We start from the raw sequence: 21469 nt of genomic DNA, 5'->3' as shown, positions 1-21469 counted from the left end.
ATTCCGCCTGATGAAACTATGTGAAGTGGATTTGAGATGCTGGTATCTATTGTTCATTAATCAGCTCATCACTTCAAGAAAATATGGGTCATTCACTCCCATTGTTAATTTCCTCAGAATATTTTAAAATTTTGGGCTAGCAAAATACAATTCCTGTTCTCCTACAACATATTACAGGCTGGGCTGTCAATGTTCTTATTTATTTGATTTGTATTGCAGTACTTCTCATCTAAGCAATTCTGTGTGGCTGAGAAGTAAAAATAGGAAAGCAAGTTAAACTGTCAATCAATGTAAAAAATAAAATCTCAATCACTAGCATAATTCATTATGTCAATTTTTCAGTTCAATATAACCAATATAAGAAGCCCTTCATCTTTGTCAGACCCCCAGGCTCAGTGGCAGAGCTGTGTCTTCAGGGCCTTCTTAAAAGTCAGGAGAATTGGAGCCAATTTAATAATAATAATAATAATAATAATAATAATAATAATAATAATAATAATAATAATAATAATGATAAATTGAGAAGACAGCAACAGACAGTAAGTGCCGCCTATGCAAAGAAGCTGAAGAAACAGTGGACCACCTGGTAAGTGGCTGCAAGAAGATTGCACAGACTGACTACAAGCAGCGGCATGACAAAGTAGCAACAATGGTGCATTGGAAGATCTGCAAAAAAAATCATTTGCCTGTAAGCAAAAACTGGTGGGATCATAAAATAGAGAAAGTCAGAGAAAATGATAAAATTAAACTGCTCTGGGACTTCAGAATTCAACATAACACCCCAGACTTAACAATTGTTGATAAGAAAGACAAAAAAGTCTGGATAGTGGACGTGGCAGTGCCTGGAGACAGCAGAATAGATGAGAAAGAACTGGAGAAGATCACAAAATACAAAGATCTACAAATAGAAATAGAAAGACTGTGGAAAAGCAAGCAATAAAGTACCAATAGTAATAGGCTCCTTGGGTGCAATCCCAAAACAACTGGAGCACCATTTGAACACCATTGGCATTGACAAATTTGCTATTAGTCAATTGCAAAAGGTGGCCTTACTAGGAACTGCTTCCATCCTGCAACAATATCTGTAATACCATCAAACATCCACATCTGCCTATCCCAGGTCAAAATGCCAAATCCAGTCTGAACATCTGGCTGACTGTGCGATGATCCATAATAACAATAATAATAATGATGATGATGATGATGATGATGATGATGATGATGAAGTTGGAAGGTACCTTGGAGGTCATCTAGTCCAACCCCCTGCTCAGGCAGGAAACCCTATACCATTTCAGACAAATGACTGTCCAGTCTCTTCTTAAAAACTTCCAGTATTGGAGCATTCACTACTTCTGGAGGCAGGTTGTTCCACTGGTTAATTGTTCTAACTGTCAGGAAGTTTCTCCTTAGTTCTAGGTTGCTTCTCTCCTTGATTAGTTTCCATCCGTTGCTTCTTGTCCTGCCTTCAGGCGCCTTGGAAAATAGCTTGACTCCCTCTTCTTTGTGGCAGCCCCTGAGATATTGGAATACTGCTATCATGTCCCCCCTCGTCCTTCTCTTCATTAAACTAGACATACCCAATTCCAGCAGCCTTTCCTTATATGCTTTAGTCTCCAGTCCCCTAATCATCTTTGTTGCTCTTCTCTGTACTTTTTCTAGAGTCTCAACATCTTTTTTACATCGTGGTGACCAAAACTGGATGCAGTATTCCAAGTGTGGCCTTACCAAGGCATTGTAAAGTGGTAATGTATAAGATGTATACTGTATATAATATTCCACAGGACAGGCACCACAGCAGAATAGGCTGTCTTCCTGGATCCTGCAAGATGAAATTCCAATTTCAGCACACTGTAAGTAATCCTGACTATCGTTTTCTCTTCTACAATTCTCAGCTTCCCCTGAAGCAATAGCTCTGAACCATACCCTACTTTCTCCCAGCTATAATCTCTGCATCATTTGTAAACTCTTAAAGTGGCACGAGCTTATTTGTAATCCTTTGGAAACTATACAAATTCTATGTTTCTTCTTTTCTGAATAGAATAGAATAGAATAGAATAGAATAGAATAGAATTCTTTATTAGCCAAGTGTGATTGGACAAACGAATTTGTCTGGAGCATAAGCTCTCATCATAGTAAATACAAGCAACAAGTGATAAATCATGATCATAATCATAAAATACAATCATAAATCATAAGATACCATACTCAATGGGACACTAAAAACATTAGCTTAATCATAAGGTTACTTACAGGTTACTTACAGGACCGCATACTGCTGCACAGTTCCCAGAGACCGGTGAGGTCCCATAGATTGGGCCTCCTTCAGGTCCCGTCGGCCAGACAATGTCGGCTGGCGGGCCCTCGGGGAAGGGCCTTTTCTGTGGTGGCTCCGACCTGGTGGAATCAACTTCCCCCCGAGGTTCGAACTACTCCCACCCTGCCGGCCTTTAAGAAAGCCATTAAAACTCTCCTGTTCCGGCAGGCCTGGGGCTGATGTCCCCGGGGGGAGGGCGGGATATGATCGGACACGCTGTATGAATGTATTTATTTTCTTGTTTTATTGTCAGATTATTGTTTTAATTTTGTACGCCGCCCTGAGTCCCTTGGGATTGGGCGGCATATAAATTTTAGAAATAAATAAATAAATAAATAATAGGGTACTAATAAAAGCAATCAACATAAATCATGAGATACAAACAACAAAATTATAGTCATAAGTTAAGGAAATAGTTAATAGGGAAGATGAGAAGGATAATAGATAATACAGCCAAACTAGGTGGTTTGACATTCCAGGATATAAGTGTTGTTGGAATTAGTTGTTTAGTGGAGCAATAGCATGGGGGAAAAAAACTGTCTTTGGATCTGGTTCTTTTGACATGTAATGTCCTATAGCAGGGATTCCCAACCCCCGGTCCGTGGACTAGTACTGGGCCACAGGATGCCAGCAACTGGGCTGCACAAACAAGCAAAGCCCCATCTGCGGGATGCAGGCAGCTCACAAAACCATGCCCCCTCCATTCCGCAGAAAAACCTCTCTCCACGGAACCGGTCCCTGGTGCCCAAAAGATTGAGGGCCTCTGCCCTATAGCGTCTGTCTTGAGGGAAGAAGTTGAAATGGAGCTTGCCAATTAGGTCATAAATGTGATTTTATTACCTTTTTTGCTGTGGTTGTAAAGCAAATGTGGCAGTCGTTAAGAGAACCCATTGTTGGCTCTAGGGTATTTTGCTGAAAACCGGGAATAAATGCCAGTTTTCGGTTAAATGGTTGTAAACCATGGTAAAGTGCAGACGGTCATAAATGAGGGCTAGTTATCAGTTACTCAAAACTGGTCACATGGCCACAGGAGGGGTCCGGCCATCAGAACTTCGGAACTGGGTCATAAGTAGCTTTTTTAAGGGGGGCGGCGGGAGGTGTCTGTCTAATTTTGAATAGTCATAAGCAGCCGATTGTAAGTCAAGGACTACCTGTCGGAAAAACAACATAGACATTTTAACATTCTCTGAGAAAATCAGACACAAATTGTTTTTCATAAATAAAAGAAATGAGCAACAGGGCCTCATGTGCTCCAGATATACTAGCAAAACATCTGTATTCCCTAGAGAAACTGATAGCATCTGCAAACACCCAGAGACAAAAATAGTTTGCACGTTCATGTGCTTCAGGTTGCCAGATTGGGCATTTTTCTCCTGTAGCTTCCTGCATGTTTGTCTCCTGTGGCTGGGCAGTGGCATCTTCAGGAATAGGTGCAGCTCAAACTGAACTGTCCACTGGAAGGTGGGAGATCAGGTTTCCAAGTAGCTTACCAAAGCTGGGATCGCCTTACGGCTTTGCTGTTCCACCTGCAACATCAATAATTTAATCAAGGCCATCATCCCCATTGTTCAAACACCTGGCATGCTACGGAAGTCTGGAAAGCAGTGCAAGAAAGGCAACACAGAGCAGCAGAAGGGGTCCCCCATGGAAAACGGTGTGGTCCAGGAGATTGGAGGCTCTCAGCCCCCTGCAGAACGGGGAAGAGGTGCTCCCAGCCAGAACAGCGCAGCTCCAGGACCGCCCCCACCCCGGGTCCGGCCTCGGCTCATCTTCCACACTCAGCTGGCCCACGGGAGCTCCACTGCCAAGATTGAGGGGTTCACCAATGTTAAGGAGCTCTATGCCAAAATTGCAGAGGTCTTCGACATCTCCTCAACAGAGGTAAGGATGAGGCCACTTAGTGTGCTGGAAGCATTGAAGGAAGGGGCCAGGCTCTCAGACTTTCAGCCCAGTGCCTGGTCCTTGGCACCGAAAAGATTTACCAAAGCATTAGGCAAGGATGCCAGGTTCAAATGCCTATGATGGGTAGTTAGCTGTTCAATGTGACTGTACCATAGTCTATGTTACTTTTTTACTGGGAGGGAGGGAAGGAAGGAAGGAAGGGGGGAGGAAGGAAGTAAGAAAAATGGAAGAGGGAGGAGAAGGAAAGAAGGAAGGACCACGGAAACGTGTGCTGATGTAGCAAGCATCCAATTAAGAATATACAATGACAAGATGAAAAGTTTAGCATTATGTCCAAAGAGAGAGGTATTATTGTGTAGATATTGTGAAAAATATCTCCAGTATCACACAACAAAGGGGCCAAGGGAAAATGACCATGAACTAGCTCAGGATAACAGAACAGAAAGAGGAAATACAAAGGGTTAATTATCAGGTTCCAGGACCAAAGAGGGATTGGGGAGGAGAAGGCATGAAGGGGCAACTGAAGAGTTTTCACTATGTCTGGAAGCAGACGGGGGGGGGGGGGTAGCAATGCAAGGTGGGAGCTGTTTGGGCCCATGAAAACTTCAGCCATGGGTGAAATGAGAGCAAGGAATTAAGGAGTAATTTGAGCTGGAAAGCTCAGTTCTCACAAGGCATACAGTCTATAGCGGGAGAAGATGGCAGACAGGCAGAAAGATGGAGACAAGCATTACTAGGGAAGAATATCCTCAAATGTAGTTTTCCTTATGCGGGGGGGGGGTGTCTTTTCCAGTCCAGGGTGAAGATGCCTGTAAGAACTGCCATCTTTTCCTCCCCATTTTAATCTTACCATTTCTCCTTCTAAAAGCAAGAGCAATAAGAGGGCTCCAAAAGGCTTTGCCCTCCAAACGGCTTTTCAGACCTTTTGACTTCTTCCACAGAGACCTTTTCCCTATATAACATACAAATGCATTTGCACATCTCTCCAGATCCTGTTCTGCACTTTGAACACCCACAAGGTAGATATGCAGAAGCTGCTGGGCGGCCAGATTGGTTTGGAGGATTTCATTTTCGCTCATGTCCGCGGTGATACCAAGGAGGTGGAAGTCACCAAAACAGAGGATGCTCTGGGACTTACTATCACAGATAATGGAGCTGGCTATGCTTTCATCAAGGTAGGTCTTCGGGAATAGGGTAAAAGACTGACATGCTGATTTTCAATAGCTATGTTTCTATCTGCAGGGCCATGTTTCTCAGTACTGGCAAGGAGGAATGATAACTGATACATGCAACATGAGGCGATTTTTGGGGGGGACTGGATGAAATAGACACGATGGGCAGCACACAAATCTAATAAATAAATTATTCCAGAAGATTCACCATGTCAGTAAAATCCATTTTCGACTTGTGCCCATTAGGTTCTATCCCCATTTTCCACTCAGTTGTTCATGTTGCATTTATCACACCTATCTTCTAAACAAATTGGTATAGATGGTTTCCACAACTCGCTCCAATCCTATTCTCTCCATAAATAGGTTATGCCAATCTCCCTTACGCCAGAGCTCTCAAAACTTTGCCTTTTTAAAAAATAGGTGGAAGTTAGATTGTGCTGCTGCAGCTGCCATTTTGACATTTTTACCACATCCTGTCACCAGTGTTTCTCAACCTTAGCAACGTGAAGATATCTGAACTTCAACTCCCAGAATTCCTCAGTTAGCATGCTCAGTGGGGAATTCTGGGAGTTGAAGTCCAGACATCTACAAGTTGCTAAAGCTGAGAAAAAATGCTGCTCCTACCTACCTCACTTTTCAAGATTAGTGAAGGTCATTAGGCCTTAGATAGGATTTTTCTCTTTCTAATCTTTCCCTTTTCTACTTCCCCATCTTATAGCGTATTAAGGAAGGTAGCATAATGAACCGCATTCCAATGGTCTCTGTTGGGGACAGCATTGAAGCCATTAATGACCAAACCATTGTTGGATGCCGCCACTACGAAGTTGCCAAGATGTTGCGCGAGATGCCCCAGGCACAGTCATTTACTTTGCGCTTGGTGCAGCCTAAACGAGCTTTTGGTGAGTGGATATTTGAGTACTGAGGAGAGGCAGGACCACAGAGTCCCGCTGTGGGCCTAGCAACACAGCCCAGCATCACTGAGGAACAGCCAGTCAGTCACTTTAAAGTGCCCTCCAGTAGTTCCTGAGCCAGCAAAATCAAATGCATAAAATATTGTTTTTCTCCTCTGATGGTCCAGGTCTTTTCTGCTTCATTGATGAGACCAGAGTATTGTCCTTAAAAGCTAAGGACTTTTTCCTTCTTCCTGCTTTTTCCTTCCTGTTGAGCATTTCTGACAGCAAGAAAAATAATTTCTAATCCTTCTCTTTAATGCATGGTTGATCCCAATGTTGATGGGTTCATTGAACACAGGTTTAGTCACCTGTAAAATTGTTCAGTAGAACTGAGATACAGGCTTCAGCCTCTTCTTACACCCTCCTCCATATCTGCAGCTTTTCTCCAGGTTCTTTTGGACATGGGTTTAACACTCTTTCAAAAGAGCACTAGACTCGTGTTCAGAAAGAGGCCAATGATGTCACAAGCCATAAAGGAGGGATTGTAATCATGATCAGGGATGCTTCCTCTTGTACTCTTGCTGATCAGTTGGCCTGACAGGTTTGGAAGATGAAGGTGAAGGTTTGGAAGAGTTATACAGAATGAATTATGGAATAATAAAACTGTAGATTTGGAAAGGACCACAAGGATCATCTAGTCCAACCCTCTGCAACCTGCAGGAAAATCAGTCAAATCCCCTATGAAAGATTTTCTTAAAAACCTTCAGAGTTGGAGAATTCACAGTCTCTATAGATCAGTGATTCTCAACCTGTGGGTCATGACCCCATTTGGGGTCGAACGACCATTTCACGGGGGTCGCCAAACAACGCAGTCCGCCATTTTTTTCCCCTTTTCCTTAGCTGTGCTACTCCCTTTTATTCTATTGGCTTTTGAAAGCCAATAGAATAGACTCTCTTGAATAGAGTCTAATTCTATTGGCTTTCAAAAGCCAATAGGAATTGTCCAGCTGTCTCTGCCCTGCTGAGCCCACCAAAAGTCCCATTCTGCAAACGGTGCTGCACCAGTTGAGTAGTCCTCGACTTACGACCGGTTGAGTAGTCCTCAACTTACGACCGGTTGGGGGTCACGGCATTAAAAAGGTTGAGAACCACTGCTATAGATAGATAGATTACCTGTTCTGCAGGTAGCCCTTCACATATGACTACAACTGAGTCCAAAATTTAGGTTGCTAAGTGAGACATTTGTTAAGTGAGTTTTTCCCCATTTTACAACCTTGCTTGTCACAGTTGTTAAGTGAATCACTGCAGTGGTTAAGTTAGTAACCCAGGTGTTAAATGAATCTGGCTTCTGCATTGACTTTGCTTATCAGAAAGTTGCAAAAGGGGATCACATGACCCCGGGACACAGCAACCATCATAGATATGAGTCAGTTGCCAAGCATCTGAATTTTGATCAATGACCATGGAGATGTTGCAATGGTCATAAGTGTGAAAACCGTCATAAGTCATTTTTTTCTGTGCTGCTGTAACTTCAAATGGTCACTAAATGAATGGTTGTAAGTCGAGGACTACTCATCTTACTTCATCAGCAATTCTGTCTCAAATTTAAACAAAATGCCAGTTGTAGTGGTTGCCATTTTGCTTTTGATCTCAGTTCATAATGCTGGTTCTTATCTATAGAATCCAAGCTGTTTTAAATATCTGAATAATCCCTTTTTTCCCATGTTAATCTTGATGTAATTTAAGATCTAGTTCAGAGGTCCTTTGCTATAGCTCATCCTCAACAGTGGATAAATTGATGAAAACAAGGGACAGGGTCTTCTCTACAGGGGCACCAAGATTATGAAAAGCTTCCCCAAAGAATTGATGCTTGCATTGTTTGTTTGTTGTTTAATTATTTGAGGCAGGAAATACTTTTTTTTTTTTGCTTTAGTCTTCATTTTATTTGCTGCTTTGATTGTTGCTATTCAGGATTGTTTTCTCCTTTATTTGTGTGTTCTTTCAAGCTTTGGTTTTGCTTAAAATTGTTTAACAGCCTTAGATTATGTTATAAAAATCCAGTCTTGGTTAAAGCCTCTCCTGGTTTCTTTCTTGTTTTTCCCTGGTTTTCATATTTTCCTCCCTTCCTTTCTCTTCCTTTTATTTATATCTAGCACATCAGGAAGTCAGATCAAGGTTAGAAAATCATCCTTCTTGCAGTTTGGAAAGCAGGTTGCTGTCTTATGGAAATTCTAAATATTATCAGCTCCCCAAGGAGCTGATCTTTCCTTAGGAGCAGCTGATGTATATTGTAACCTTACTGAAATAATAATAAGCAGAACAGTTTGACCCGCCATTTTGAAAGAATGTCACGGATGAGAACAATTCCCAGCTTTGGTTAGAAATATGGTTTAGGATCTCAGACTGATTCTAGGTTGAAGTTGATTCCCTGTTGCGACAAGCAAAACAAAAAACCCTCTTGTTTTCCTTTCTAATTTAGGCTGCTAAAATGAAAAAGAGGTTGGCATGGGAATCTGTGCTCCTCGAATGAGGGCAGATAACAGCTTCCAGCAGTCATAGCCAGCGTGGTCCATAGTGTAGGATGCTCAGAGCTGTATGGTTAGAAGTTCTCCATTTCTGTGAGGGAAATATGCACAGATAGTCCTTGACTTAAAACTATTTGTTTAGTAATTATTTGAAGTTACAATAACACTGAATAAAGTGATTTTTGACTGTCCCAAAGATGCTTTTTTCATGAGGCAACTGGACTTTCTTATTTTTTTCTTTGAAGACATTTTGCTTCTCATCCAAGCAGCTTCTTCAGCTTCTTGGATGAGAAGCGAAATGTCTTCAAAATAAAGCAAGAAAGTCCAGTTGCCTCGTGAAGAAAGCATCTTTGGGACAACTATCACATGGATGTCTGAGAATCTCCATAGATGATTGATTGATGACTGTTTTTCACACTTACAACTGTTGCAGCATCCCCATGGTTATGTGATCAAAATTCAGGCCCTTGGCAACTGGCATGGGATCACATGATCACTATTTATAACCTTCCCAGTTGGCTTCCAGCAAGCAAAGTCAAAGAAGGAAGCTAGATTTGTTTAACAATGACACAATTCACTTAACCGTGAAGCAGTGGTTTGCTTAACTGTGGCAATAAAGATGATAAAGAGGGGCAAAACTCATTTAACAACTGCCTGGCTTAGCACAGAAATTTTGGGCTTAATTGTGGTTGTAAGTTGAGGAGTATTTGTATTGTTAAAGTGGTTATGGGTACTTCATAGAAATCTGCTGCTGTGCAATTGTCCAACCTTATTTCAACTATTTCATAGGGGAGTATTGTGTTCTCCTGATACCTCCATGCTCAATTTGGAATCCCTTCAGATTTCTCCTTAATTTTTTTCTGCATTTTTTCCCCTCTTAGGGAGGAAAGGATTGAATAACTCAGAGCAAAGGATGTCCAGGCAGGATATAAAAAGTCAAAACAGTTGCTGTGACTGTGTGGTTGAAGCCCCATTCCTTTTTTACACGTTTCACACATACAAAAGGACTTCAATCACACAGTTGTAATGCCCATCTTGACTTTTTCGACCTCCCCAATGGATGCTCCAGCTCATAGTGCTTTCCGAAACACCCTACTGATCCTCAGACTAGTCCTTCTGTAAAATGCGACACAATGACTTGATACAACTTGCTAACTTTAAAAAATGGCACTTTAAGAATTAAAGTCATTGTTCATCGCCTAGTCAGCCAGATGTTTAGACTGGATTTTGCATTTTGTCCATCTATTTAGTCATTTCCAAGGACCTGGGATAGACAGATGTTGTGATTCAATGGTGTTAAAGGTATCTTATAGGATATAAGCTGTTCCAAGTAAAGTAGCCATTTGAAATTGACTGATGCTGATTTCGTCAATGTTGGTGCTCCAGATGTTGGTGGTGGTGCTCAAGTGGTGCTCCAGATGTTTTGGGATGGCACCCAAGGTGCCTTTCACTATTGATTCTATTTTTGCTTTATTTTGCCACAGTTGTTTTAATTGCCAGTCTTTGAATTTTATGATTTTCTCCAGTTCTTTCTCTTCTATTCTGCTATCTCTAGGTACTGTCACAGCCACTCTCCAGATTGTTTTGTCTTTTTTATCAACAATTTTTAAGTCTGGAGTATTACTGTGTTTCCCTGAAAGTAAAAACTACTCTGAAAATAAGCCCAAGCTTGATTTTTGGGGTTGGGCCTAATATAAGCCCTACCCCCCCAAAAAAGCCCTAGTTTTAGGGCGAGGCACACACCTAAAAATCAAGCTAGGGTGGGGGTGTGGAGCTGTCCCACATGCCTGCACCCACTTACCTTGCAGTCAGGCCTCTCCTTGCTGGCCCACTTCTTCTGTGGCATCCCCAGGCCTGCATTTCCCAGTTAGAGGCCTTTCTGGAAGGCCTCTTCAGCCAAGAATCAAGCTATGGATTCAATTCATAATTTGGTTCTTGGCTGCAGTGACCTTCCGGAAAGGCCTTTGACTGCGAAATGCAGGCCAGAGCTCCATTCTCAGCTGCAGAATGAAGCTGCTTCTTCAGCTGCAGATGTGGACCGGCTGGATGGGGCTGTCAGTGCCAGAGGTGAGTGGAAAAAATACCCCCCCCCCCAAAATAAAACCTGGTGCCCTTTTTGGAGGCAAAAAAAAAAAAAGACCAGGTCTCATTTTCGGGGAAAGACAGTATATAGCAAGTACTTGTCTGTTTGAATTCCAGAGCACTTTAGTTTCTTTTCTATTTGTCTATATTGTGGTCCCACCTTATCATCACCATCATATCATCATCATCTTCATCATCTATCATTTCCTATCTTCAGTCATTAATTCAGTTTGACCCAATAATCCTACCGTTGAAGTTTTGTTTAAGGGCTTGAGAATTACATATGACTGTCATTCTCATTTCTCGATCCTTGACATGGTTCTCTGCCCTACTTGATTTTAATTTTTTAAAGATGTGTTTAATTTAAAAAGAAATTAAAGGGTCGATAAGCATGCTACCAAAGTGTTAGCCTAAAACATACGTGTATGATAGCATCACCTCATAAATCTCAGAAGTCTTCTCAGCAAATAACATGTGGATGGCTGCATCCCATAGTTGATCTTTTGTGAGTGTGTCCATAACATGCTCCCCAAATTCCAGATATGGCAGTGGCCCAAAGGAATGGCATTCCTCTCCTAGTAGATGCCTTACAAGGTGTAATAATTAACCTCTAGTCTTCATGCCATTTTTTTATTCCACCCCCATTTTCTGTTTTACCCAGTTGTTTATGAACTTCAAGGGGTTCTAGCAAAAAAAAGTGAATTCTGTAACCTTTTCATTCTGTTGAAGAGTTTTGTTGTGCTCAGACATGTTCTGTTACATCCACTGTCTTTGATGTTGACTTCTTGAACTTCTTTTCTCCTCCCCTCTGTAGATATGATCAGCCAGAGGACACGAAGCAGCAAGAGCTCAAGTGAGGGGAAAATAGGCAGCGGAAAGGAGACACTACGGCTGCGTGCAACGGGCACTGCCACCATAGAGCAGGCAGTGAGTATGCTCTGGGACAGGGATCGGATTAAATATGGGGATGCCCATATTTTTATAGTACTGAATATAAGAAACTTGGTGGCTGGTTGGAAGTTAGCTAACCTCAAGAAAATGCCTGTTAGGTGCCTAGCCAGCTGTAGCAGGAGAGCCTCTGAATGGTCATGAGAAGGCACCAAATTTCATTGCTTCTGAAGCTTCTGTGCTTCTGTGCAGCCCAATGTTTCTTATCCTTGGTGGTTTGAAGACGTGTGAACTTCAGCTCCCAAAATTCCCCAATCACCTTGGCTGACTGGGGAATTCTGGAAGTTGAAGTCCACACGTCTGAAAGTCACCAAGGTTGAGAAACACTATAAGAATTTCCTGTCAACACTGGCATTTCAGCTCCATTTGATCGCCTTTCTTCTTCTGTTCACAGCCAAGTGAGTTTGAGGAGGAAGCTGCTGAAAAAATGGATGACTTATTGGAAAGCTACATGGGTATTCGTGATCTCGAATTGGGTGAGTAGGGAATGACGCATGATATGGTTGAAAAAAAAATATGAAGATTCCTTTCACCTTGCCTCACTATGCCCTGGATGGAACATCCTGATTAGGAGACACCTACCTCAGATTCTGGATTTGGGGAATTATATTGTAGATAGTGTTTCTCAACCTTGGCAACTTTAAGATGTGGTGGACCTCAACTCCCAGTATTCCCTAGCCAGCTGGCTAGGGAATTCTGGGAGTTGAAGTCCACCATATCTTAAAATTGCCAAGGTTGAGAAACACCGCTGTAGAGAAGGGTGCTGAATTTGGATGACTATTGAGGAAGATGGATTTTCAGTTTGGTACAGCAAGACAATTCATACATGATTGCATGTGAAATGAAGCTAACAAAGAGAGATAAAGAGAACTATCCTAGAAAATGTTCTTTAGGTTATGACTGGCCTTCCCTTAATTTTGTCTAAAAACGATCTCAGAGGTAGACAATGTGGCACCCTTGGACACCCTTGTGCCTCCAATCTCCTCCATTCAGGAGATGGAACTGCTGGGCCACCCACTAGATTGGTATCCATCAGGCTTCTTGATTAAATTAATAATTAAACAAGGATCCTGGCTAACTATTGAATTAACTGGGTAGCGAGCATGCCGCGATTAGATTTTGTTTTTAGATTAGATAACCTTTATTGTCATTTTTTACTGTGGGCACAACAGCATACATTAAAAATGAAATTTAGTTGCTTGCTCTCAAAGTGTACACATACATTACACACATTTAAACATACTATGTACAACATATGTATAGACCTATACCCTTACATATAAATAACATAAATATTAATCACTATCCATCTTGAATACATAACAGAAGGAGGGAGCTTTAGAGTTCAGCCTTCATATTTATTTGCAGGAGGACCTGTGGGTTCCATGGGTTCTCACTGAGATGCTGAACAATATCCTAGAGCAGGGGTCCCCAACCCCTGGTCCATGGACCGGTACTGGGCCGTGGCATGCCAGCAACCAGTCCGCACAAACAAGCAAAGCCCCATCCGCGAGATGCAGGCAGCACACAAAACCACGCACTCTCCGGTCCACAGAAAGTTCGGTCCCTGGCGCCCAAAAGGTTAGGGACCTCTGTCCTAGAGTACACTTTGTCTTCAATTGGGTGTCCCACCACAGGCTAGGCCCTCCCTAGCAGCCTTTTTATGAATGCACCCAGTTCATGTGCAAATATGTCTTTGCTCCAAATGATGTTTTATCCCAATGCTGAGTCCTAACCTCAGGCCCACTTTCCACAGCATCGAGCATGGTGGAGATCACCAAAGAATGCCAGAGCCCTGAAGACTTTGCTCGTGGACTGGATTTGCTCCTGGGTGAATTTACCTTCCCAGAAGAGTTTGTCTCAGAGGTGTGGACTGCAGTTTGCAAGAGCAGGGAAATCTCTTGAGTAGTTTCAGGAGATCAGTTGGGCAACGAAGGCTGTTTCTTTTTTTCCTTTCTCTACGCTGGCATTCTCCTTATCTTGCACACAACATTTGGGATTTCCATCCAGAATTATAACCTATGGCTCAAGGATGACACCTTTGCAAAATTTCCATGGGTCACTTCAGATAGTAGCACCACATGCTCTCCTATTGGGGTTGAAGGAACTTAACCTGTATGGAGGGAACAGAGAGATACTACCATTTGGGGCGATTACTTCTAGTTAGCATCTATACTTGATATACAGTACTTCCAGTAGTATTCCAAAATACAATTGCTACATTGTAGGTCCAGGTTAACAGGTCAGGATGGCACCTTCTTTGGTTAAGAAATTTAAGATGCACTTCTCATAATTGCAGAATAGGTAATTCTGAAATTACAATGCTAGAAAAGACACTGCTTCCTGGCAACCCACCACACTTTCAGTTCAAGCTTCTGGTAAGGATGGGTATTGTCAGGCTTCTGTTAAGGGTGGGTTTTAGGCTTTTGTTTAGGCTGAGTATTTTTAGTCCAGTTTTGTAACTGGAAAGGATTCAAACCATCATTCTTCACAGTGGTTTCTGCAGGGCATAGTGAAGTAAGTCAAGAGGACAGCCACGATAGTATGACACATGCAACACCCATTAAAAAATGGGAATTTCAATCCCACAGTTGCAACTACTATCCTGACTTTTTAACTATTCTCTGAGGAGACCCCTGATTCCTTATGTATTTTTCTTAGTTAGTGATTGGTTTTTTAAAAAAGATAAATTTCTCCTAAAGACCAGTCTCTTGAGGAAGGTAAGATTCCTCACCTATTCTTCCTTTGATGAATTGCCCAATGTATAATGGATAGTCATTTTGAAGACCCATTTGGAACGAAAACAACCTTACCCTGCATAGACCATTTCAATTGTTCCTAATTAGTTTCAAGAGGCCTTTAGAGAACAACTGGGCTACTAAGTCCAATAATTTTAGAGAATCATTCATAGAGTTGGAATGGACAACCTCCTTTCACTATGCAGAGATGCATTTCCAACTCATAGTTAATTAACGTCTGCTTGAATATATATGCAGAAAAAGGAAAACATCCTAGGACCCTAGGGAGTGATCAGAATATACGAATTACATTGAAGTAGTTTAGTTATATAAAGTGAATGAATGAAGATGGAAGAATGAATCAAAAAGAAGGACCCGAGAAAGGAGTTTGGGTGGAGGAGTGGTCTTGCTGTGATCCTAAAAAAGAGAGAGTTGAATTTAAAGCCAAAAAGGTGGTGTATGAAGTGGTCCATGGATACTGGGAACAAGGATGATTTATAAGGATAAGAAGGTATGGGGAACATATTGGTGTAAATGAGTTTACACTGTGTTTCCTTTTCTTTTTCTTATCTTCTGCCGTTACTTTTTTTTTTTTTTTTTGCTAAGCTATTTCACACTCCTTTTCTGTGCACTATGTACAATCCTCTTACCCACTTCAACAATTATGTGTGTGTTTTATATGCAATTTTGTTTATGTCTGTTAGTTTGTTTTTGAAATAATTAAAAATGTTTTTAAAAACTGCTTCCAAATGTCCTGGAAGTAATATTGTAAATCAAGGGCATCTAACCTTGGCGAGCCCCAACAGTGCTTTTTCAAGAGGCAACTGGACTTTCTTGTTTTTCTTTGAAGACGTTTTGCTTCTCATCCAAGAAGCTTCTTCCTGAAGATGTTTTGCTTCTCATCCAAGAAGCTTCTTCAGAGCTGAAGAAGCTTCTTGGAAGAGAAGTAAAACATCTGCAAAGAAAAACAAGAAAATCCAGTTGCCTCTTGAAAAAGCACTTTTGGGACTTGCCAAGGTTTAGACGGCCTTGATTTACAGTATTACTTCCAGTGCATTTGGAAACTTCTATGCTTCTCAATATATATAGATATGTATGTAGATCAGGTAAAGTCTTGCATATTGCTCATGTCCTTCTTTCACCCTGCGTTCAGTTGCCTTTTGTCCTGGTTTGGCCAGCTGAGGCTTTTTTAATTTAATATTAGCTGATATTTAATAAATAAACCTCAAGCTTTTTACATTTTTGCTAGCTGAACTGAGCGATGTGTGCACTTGTTTCAGTCTGGATATAGGGATTGCTTGGGGCAAACTCAACTTGAAACAACCACAGTAATTTTCCAATGCTTTGAAATCCAGCTTGCCAGGACAGTGAAAGAATCCAGCCCCACTTCCAAAAGATGACCATCACAAATATATTGTATACTGCCACAGGATTTATTACTGCAACAATCATGTACATGGCCCCCATGCATTTTGAATTGCCCTGGTCATCCTGCATTTAGTCTTCTTCTCTGAAGTTCCACTGGGGATCAATTTCCCCATTAATTAACCAACTTCATGCTTAAAAACTGACTTCTTCTTGTGTCAGGTTGCCAAACTACAGGTAGTCCTCCTGTTATGAACATAACTGAGGCTGGCAATTACAATTGTAAGTCATTAAAGCGGGTCACTATGTAACCAGATCAGACTTTATGATCTTTTCCATAGTGATTGTTAAAGTGAATCCATTGTTTGCTCTGGGCTGAGTTTTGCTGGAAATATGGCAAAACCATCACAAATCAGGGTCAAGTGACGGTGGGGTACTGCAAACTGCCAGAAATGTGGTCCAATTGCATCCCAAATGCAGTCAAGCAACTGCAGAGGATGGGGGGGCGGACGGCATCAGATCTTTGGAACTGTGTTGTAAGCAGCTTTTGGGAGAGGGAGGTTGGTTGGAACTTCAAAGGGTCGTTAAGCTTACTAGTCGTAAGTTGAGGACTTCCTGTGACCTTCCTGCCTTTCTTCCATTGTGAGGAACTGTCCTTTCCACTCTCAGAAAGCACGTCAGGCAATCCAATGTGAAGCTACATGCTACATTTGAGGCTATGGCTAGAGCTGAGAGGCGACATCCAACAGAGTACTTATAGTACTGTTGCTTAGAGGGAGGTCCTAGTACACTTCCAGGGCCTTTACCCCAATGCAAACTATCAAGCAGCAAAGTTATAGTGTGGGTAATCCTCGACTTACGACCATTTGTTTAGTGACCGTTCAAAATTACAAGGCACAGAAAAAAGTGAGGACCATTTTTCACACGTACACCCCTGCCGCATCCCCATGGTCACATGATCAATACTCAGCCACTTGGCGAGTGGCATGTATTTATGATGGGTTGTAGTGTGACCAGAGTAATGTGGCCACTTTTTTCACACTTCTGACAAGCAAAGTCAGTGGGGAAGCCAGATTCACTTAACAAGTGTGTTGCTAACTTAACAACTGCTGTGATTCATTTAAGAACCGTGGCAAGAAAGATCATCATTTGGGGCAAAACTCACTTCACAACCGTCTCGCTTAGCAATGGAAATTTGGGGACTAATTGTGGTCGTAAGTTGAGGACTACGGGTAAAAGCATAGCACTCCAGGGCTCCCTTTGCCCTGTTAAAGTGGGAATCCTATGAGCTGGACCTCAGCGCAATATCTTGCTAGTGCAACACCGATTCCTGAGTAAATTTCCTCCGTAGGGATGGGTTGAGCACCGGGTAAAGGGAGACAATAGAAGGCCTGGCCTTGAAGCTGGGGTAGATGCGTCTCAGCACTGCTCGGCGGAAGAGGATGTAGACCCAGGGATCGAGAATCTGGTTCCAAGTGGCCACCCGGACGTAGATGAGCAGCAACTTCTCAGTTTCCTGCGGGATCTGATTGGGCAGCAGGCCGGGAGGCGGCTGTTGAAGAGCTTTCTGGAGAATGAGTATCTGGAGAAGAGAGACGTGGGACCAGAAGAGATCAAGTTATACAACAATACTTCAACACCAAGTTAACTTTGCCCAAAGAAACATCTATTAGAATATGGTTTCCCAACCATGGCAACTTTAAGATTTATGGACCTCAACTCCCAGAATTCCCCAGCCAGCATGGGGAATGGCTGGCTGGGGAATTCTGGGAGTTGAAGTCCACACATCTTAAAGTCGCTAAGTTTGGGAAACTTCGTATTAGAAGATTGCCTAGGAGGAAAGAATACAAAATAAACTTGTTTAACCATGTGTAAAATAATAAGCGCTTTCACAAAAGATTGAAAATCCTTGATGGATTTTTTTTTTTTTTTTTGCTGAAAACAGTTCAGAATGAGCTGGGTGATTTTTGTTTTTGTTAATTAAAAAAAAAGGTTGGATATGGGGAGAGGAGAAGTATGTATGAAAACTTAAAGGGAGAGGGAGAAAATAAGCTTGTTTATAACTGCTGTAAAGAAAATCGGATGCTGCTTCTTTTGTCGAATATCATTTTTTCCTTCATCTTTTTTTTATTAACACTGCTTTAGATGTTTTCATTTTTCAATAAAAATTATACATGGATGAGAAGAGAGATGTGGGAAAAAGTAGAGTCAGTTTCTCTCTCTCTCTCTCTCTCTCTCTCTCTCTCTCTCTCTCTCTCTCTCTCTCTCTCTCTCTTTTACACACACACACAGTACCATCTTAGACTCAACCTTGCTGAGTGCAGGGACCCAAATCAAAATGACCCTCAAGAGATGGCTGTCCAACCATAAGCAATCATTAGGCGTCCAATGGAAGGAAGCAAATGATAACACATGTGTAACACAGGTAGTCCCCGACTTACAACCATTTGTTTAGGGACTGTCTGCAGTTACAACACACTGAAAAAAGTGATGTATAACTGTCAATCATACATTGCAGCATCCCCGCAGTCACTTGATTAACAGTTTGATGCTTGGCAATGGCCAAGCGTGTATTTACGAGGGTTGCAGCGTCACAGGGTCACACGATCGCCATTTGCAACCTCCCCAGCTGACTTCCGACAAGCAAAGTCAATGGGGGAAGCTGGATTTGCTTAACGGCGGCATCATTCATCGAACTGCAGTGATTCGCTTAACAACCGTGGCAAAAAAAGTTACAAAATCAGGCATGATTCATTTCACAAGCGCTTTGCTTAACAATGGAAATTTCTGCTCCCAGTTCTGGGCAAACGTTGAGGACTAGTTGTAGCACCGATGCTACAATTTATGTTCTGGTATCAGATGTCGTGGCACAAGTGGGACGGTTATTTCTCCTGTTGTTAAAACAGCTATCAACTATCAAATTGATGAAATAAAGGAAGATGACCTTCCTTCTCAAAAGGCAGAGCCAAACAATCTGCTGTATGGAAAGTCCAGAGGAAAAACAGAGTTTTGTTGTTCTAAATTGTTTCTCATTTGAAAATAGAGTACTTATTACAGTGCTTATGTTAATCATTTCTATCTTCCTTCAGATAAAGATCTTGGATTCTTATTCCTTGCTTCCAATCAAGGCTGAAGGAAGGCTGACAACCAATATATAATTGTGGCATTTATAGATCATAATTGCCTGTTGCTATCTTGGCATTGTCGTGGCTTTTGACACAAACAGCTGCTTCCAGTCTCTATTAAACGTATCCAGCGAAGGAAAGCTGGCTAACTCTCAGATCTCTGATTCCACTGTCAAACTGCATTTACCATTAGGAAATTCCTCCTAACATCCAAGCTTGGAGGCATGCTGGCGGTTAAAAAAGAGATGGCTTAATAAGCAGCTTGCAAGCAAATCCATTATTATATAAATTAATCAATTAAATTTAGGTCCACTTGCACTCTTCCAGAAAATTTGGCACAAAATGCAAGAAAATGTAAATCTGTAACTGAATTGGCAAAATGGAGCATGACTAACATAGCCTAGTGCAGGGGTAGGCAGCCTTGGCTCTTTTATGACTCGTGGACTTCAACTCCCAGAATTCCTGAGCCAGCATAGCCCCTGGCCTAGGCCCTAGCCATTCACTAATGAATTAGTTGAACCAGTCTTTTTCAAACTTGGCAACTAAGATGTGTAGACTTCAACTCTCAGAAGTCCCTAGCCAGCCAGAATTCTGGGAGTTGAAGTCCACAGATCTAAACTGGCTAAGTTTGAGAAACACAGGTTTAACTGATCAGCTGGCTTAACTACACTAAAAGGTATTATATAAATTTGGGTAGAGGACAATTCGATTTCCACTGCTGGTGTTGCACTTTTGCATTTCAAAAATGATTGGTATTAAGAAAGAACACTTGGGGCCCAACTACATGCTATTTCTCAGTGGCATATCCTGATAAAGGAGCCTCATTGCCAGCCTCTTGCTAAGGTAGAGTGAAGCAGTCCAAAGTGTTCCAGTAGGAAAGTAGGGTTTTCCCAACTATCAAGGCAAGAGTTTCCATGCAGATAATCCAGGGTGCATGAAGAAGGATTTTCTAAAGTTAGCAATCTGTTAGGCTCCAACTAGACCAGTTTTAACGGAATAAGATTTGGAAGGGACCTTGGAGGTCATCTAGTCCAACCCTCTGCTCAGTCAGGAAACCCTATACATTTCAGGTAAATGGCTGTCCAATCTCTTCTTAAAAACCTCCAGTGATGGAGCACCCACAATTTCTGGAGGAAAGCTGTTCCACTGATTAATTGTTCTACAGCAGACATGTCAAACTCGCAACAGCACATGATGTCACGCAACGTATCGGAGCTTGTTCTCCATTGCCAGCAATGGGGTTGGCACAGTTTCCTTGTGACGCGTCCAGCCCATGGGCCGGCAGTTTGACACCTCTATTCTATAGTAACCGTCAGGAAATTTCTCCTTAGCTCTAAGTTTGATCTCTCCTTGATTAGTTTCCATCCATTGATTCTTGTTTTGCTTTTAGGTACTTTGGAGAATAGATTGACTCCCTCTTCTTTATGGCAGTCCTGAGATATTGAAAAACTGTTATCATGACGCCCCTAGTCCTTCTTTTCATTAAACTAAATATACCCACTTCCTGCAATGGTTCTTCATATGTTTTAGCCTCCAGTCCCCTAATCATCTTTGTTGCTCTTCTCTGCACTCTTTCTAGAGTCTCAACATCTTTTTTATATCATGGTGACCAAAACTGGATGCAGTATTCCAAGTGTGGCCTTATCATGGCATTATAAAGTGATACTAAGACTTCATGTGACCTTGATACTATCCCTCTGTTAATGCATAATGTAGACTTGGATGTCTACAGGATGGGCCCAAAGCTGTAAGATGGTGGGCACATTGTCCGGATCAAAGGGGGATGAAGCTTCAATCGCAGTGCTGCAACCACCAGCCAATTGGAGTGGCAGCCAATACATTTAAATGAATAAATCTTGGTCCACTCTGTGGATGCCAATGGGATCAGGAGGTCTGCTGTGGAATCACCTCCTCCTGTCCAGTTATTGAGCTTTACAATTCCACCACAATCCATACCGTTTTCTGCCAGAGGGACCAATCATCCATCTTGTGAAATGGAGGAAAGGCACCGCAAGCGCAAGAAGTAAGATGCCCTCTTTGCAAAGATTAGGAAGATGAAGAAGCAAAAAATTGGTTTCCTTCCACCAAGCATTTTTGTTTCGTTTTTTTTATTATTTTTTTTTACATTGCATCCTCAACCCATTCGCCATTCAGATGTTTTATAAGCACAGCAACTGCAATGCTAAATTCAACCAAATGTCCAATGACGTTTTCATATTCCAAATCTAGGCAAATCAATAGTTTTGCAGACTGACTAATGGGATCCATTTCTGCTGCTTTGTCCACATCCTCCCTTATAAATACTGTATACATACATGGAAACTGTTAGGCTCCAACTCTCTGTATTAACAGGAGATAACTCCCAGATTCCATTCCCTGCTCCAGATAAATCACAGTCTGATTCT

The 21469-nt window shown here is 41.9% G+C and overlaps 2 protein-coding genes across 3 annotated transcripts in view; one reads left to right on the top strand and one right to left on the bottom strand.

Moving 5' to 3' along the window:
- Window positions 1–2857: 2857 nt before the first annotated feature.
- GIPC3 (GIPC PDZ domain containing family member 3) lies at window positions 2858–15480 on the top strand. Its single transcript, XM_039334754.1, has 6 exons — window positions 2858–4195; window positions 5206–5391; window positions 6107–6287; window positions 11703–11815; window positions 12231–12312; window positions 13593–15480. The coding sequence occupies exons 1-6, from the start codon at window positions 3896–3898 to the stop codon at window positions 13739–13741; spliced, it is 1011 nt and encodes a 336-aa protein (XP_039190688.1). The 5' UTR covers window positions 2858–3895; the 3' UTR covers window positions 13742–15480.
- Window positions 15481–15494: 14 nt separating this feature from the next.
- Window positions 15495–21469, bottom strand: part of TBXA2R (thromboxane A2 receptor) — a 47197-nt gene continuing 41222 nt past the window's right edge. For both annotated transcript variants that reach the window (XM_039334752.1, XM_039334753.1), the window contains exon 3: window positions 15495–17521. In XM_039334752.1, the coding sequence (XP_039190686.1) occupies window positions 17252–17521 (270 nt within the window). In that variant the 3' untranslated portion in view covers window positions 15495–17251. The remainder of the gene's footprint in view (window positions 17522–21469) is intronic.

Source organism: Crotalus tigris, unplaced genomic scaffold (assembly GCF_016545835.1).
Source record: "Crotalus tigris isolate CLP2741 ecotype Arizona unplaced genomic scaffold, ASM1654583v1 scf7180000017633.3093840, whole genome shotgun sequence".
Classification (NCBI taxonomy): domain Eukaryota; kingdom Metazoa; phylum Chordata; class Lepidosauria; order Squamata; family Viperidae; genus Crotalus; species Crotalus tigris.
This window is presented reverse-complemented; position numbering and strand designations above follow the sequence as displayed.

Excerpts from the sequence above, each read along its gene's own strand:
- GIPC3 (XM_039334754.1), top strand. The coding sequence starts at position 3,896 with ATGCTACGGAAGTCTGGAAAGCAGTGCAAGAAAGGCAACACAGAGCAG. Across the intron at positions 11,816-12,230 it reads CTGCCACCATAGAGCAGGCA|CCAAGTGAGTTTGAGGAGGA; the intron begins GTGAGTATGCTC and ends TTCTGTTCACAG. Across the intron at positions 12,313-13,592 it reads TATTCGTGATCTCGAATTGG|CATCGAGCATGGTGGAGATC; the intron begins GTGAGTAGGGAA and ends CACTTTCCACAG.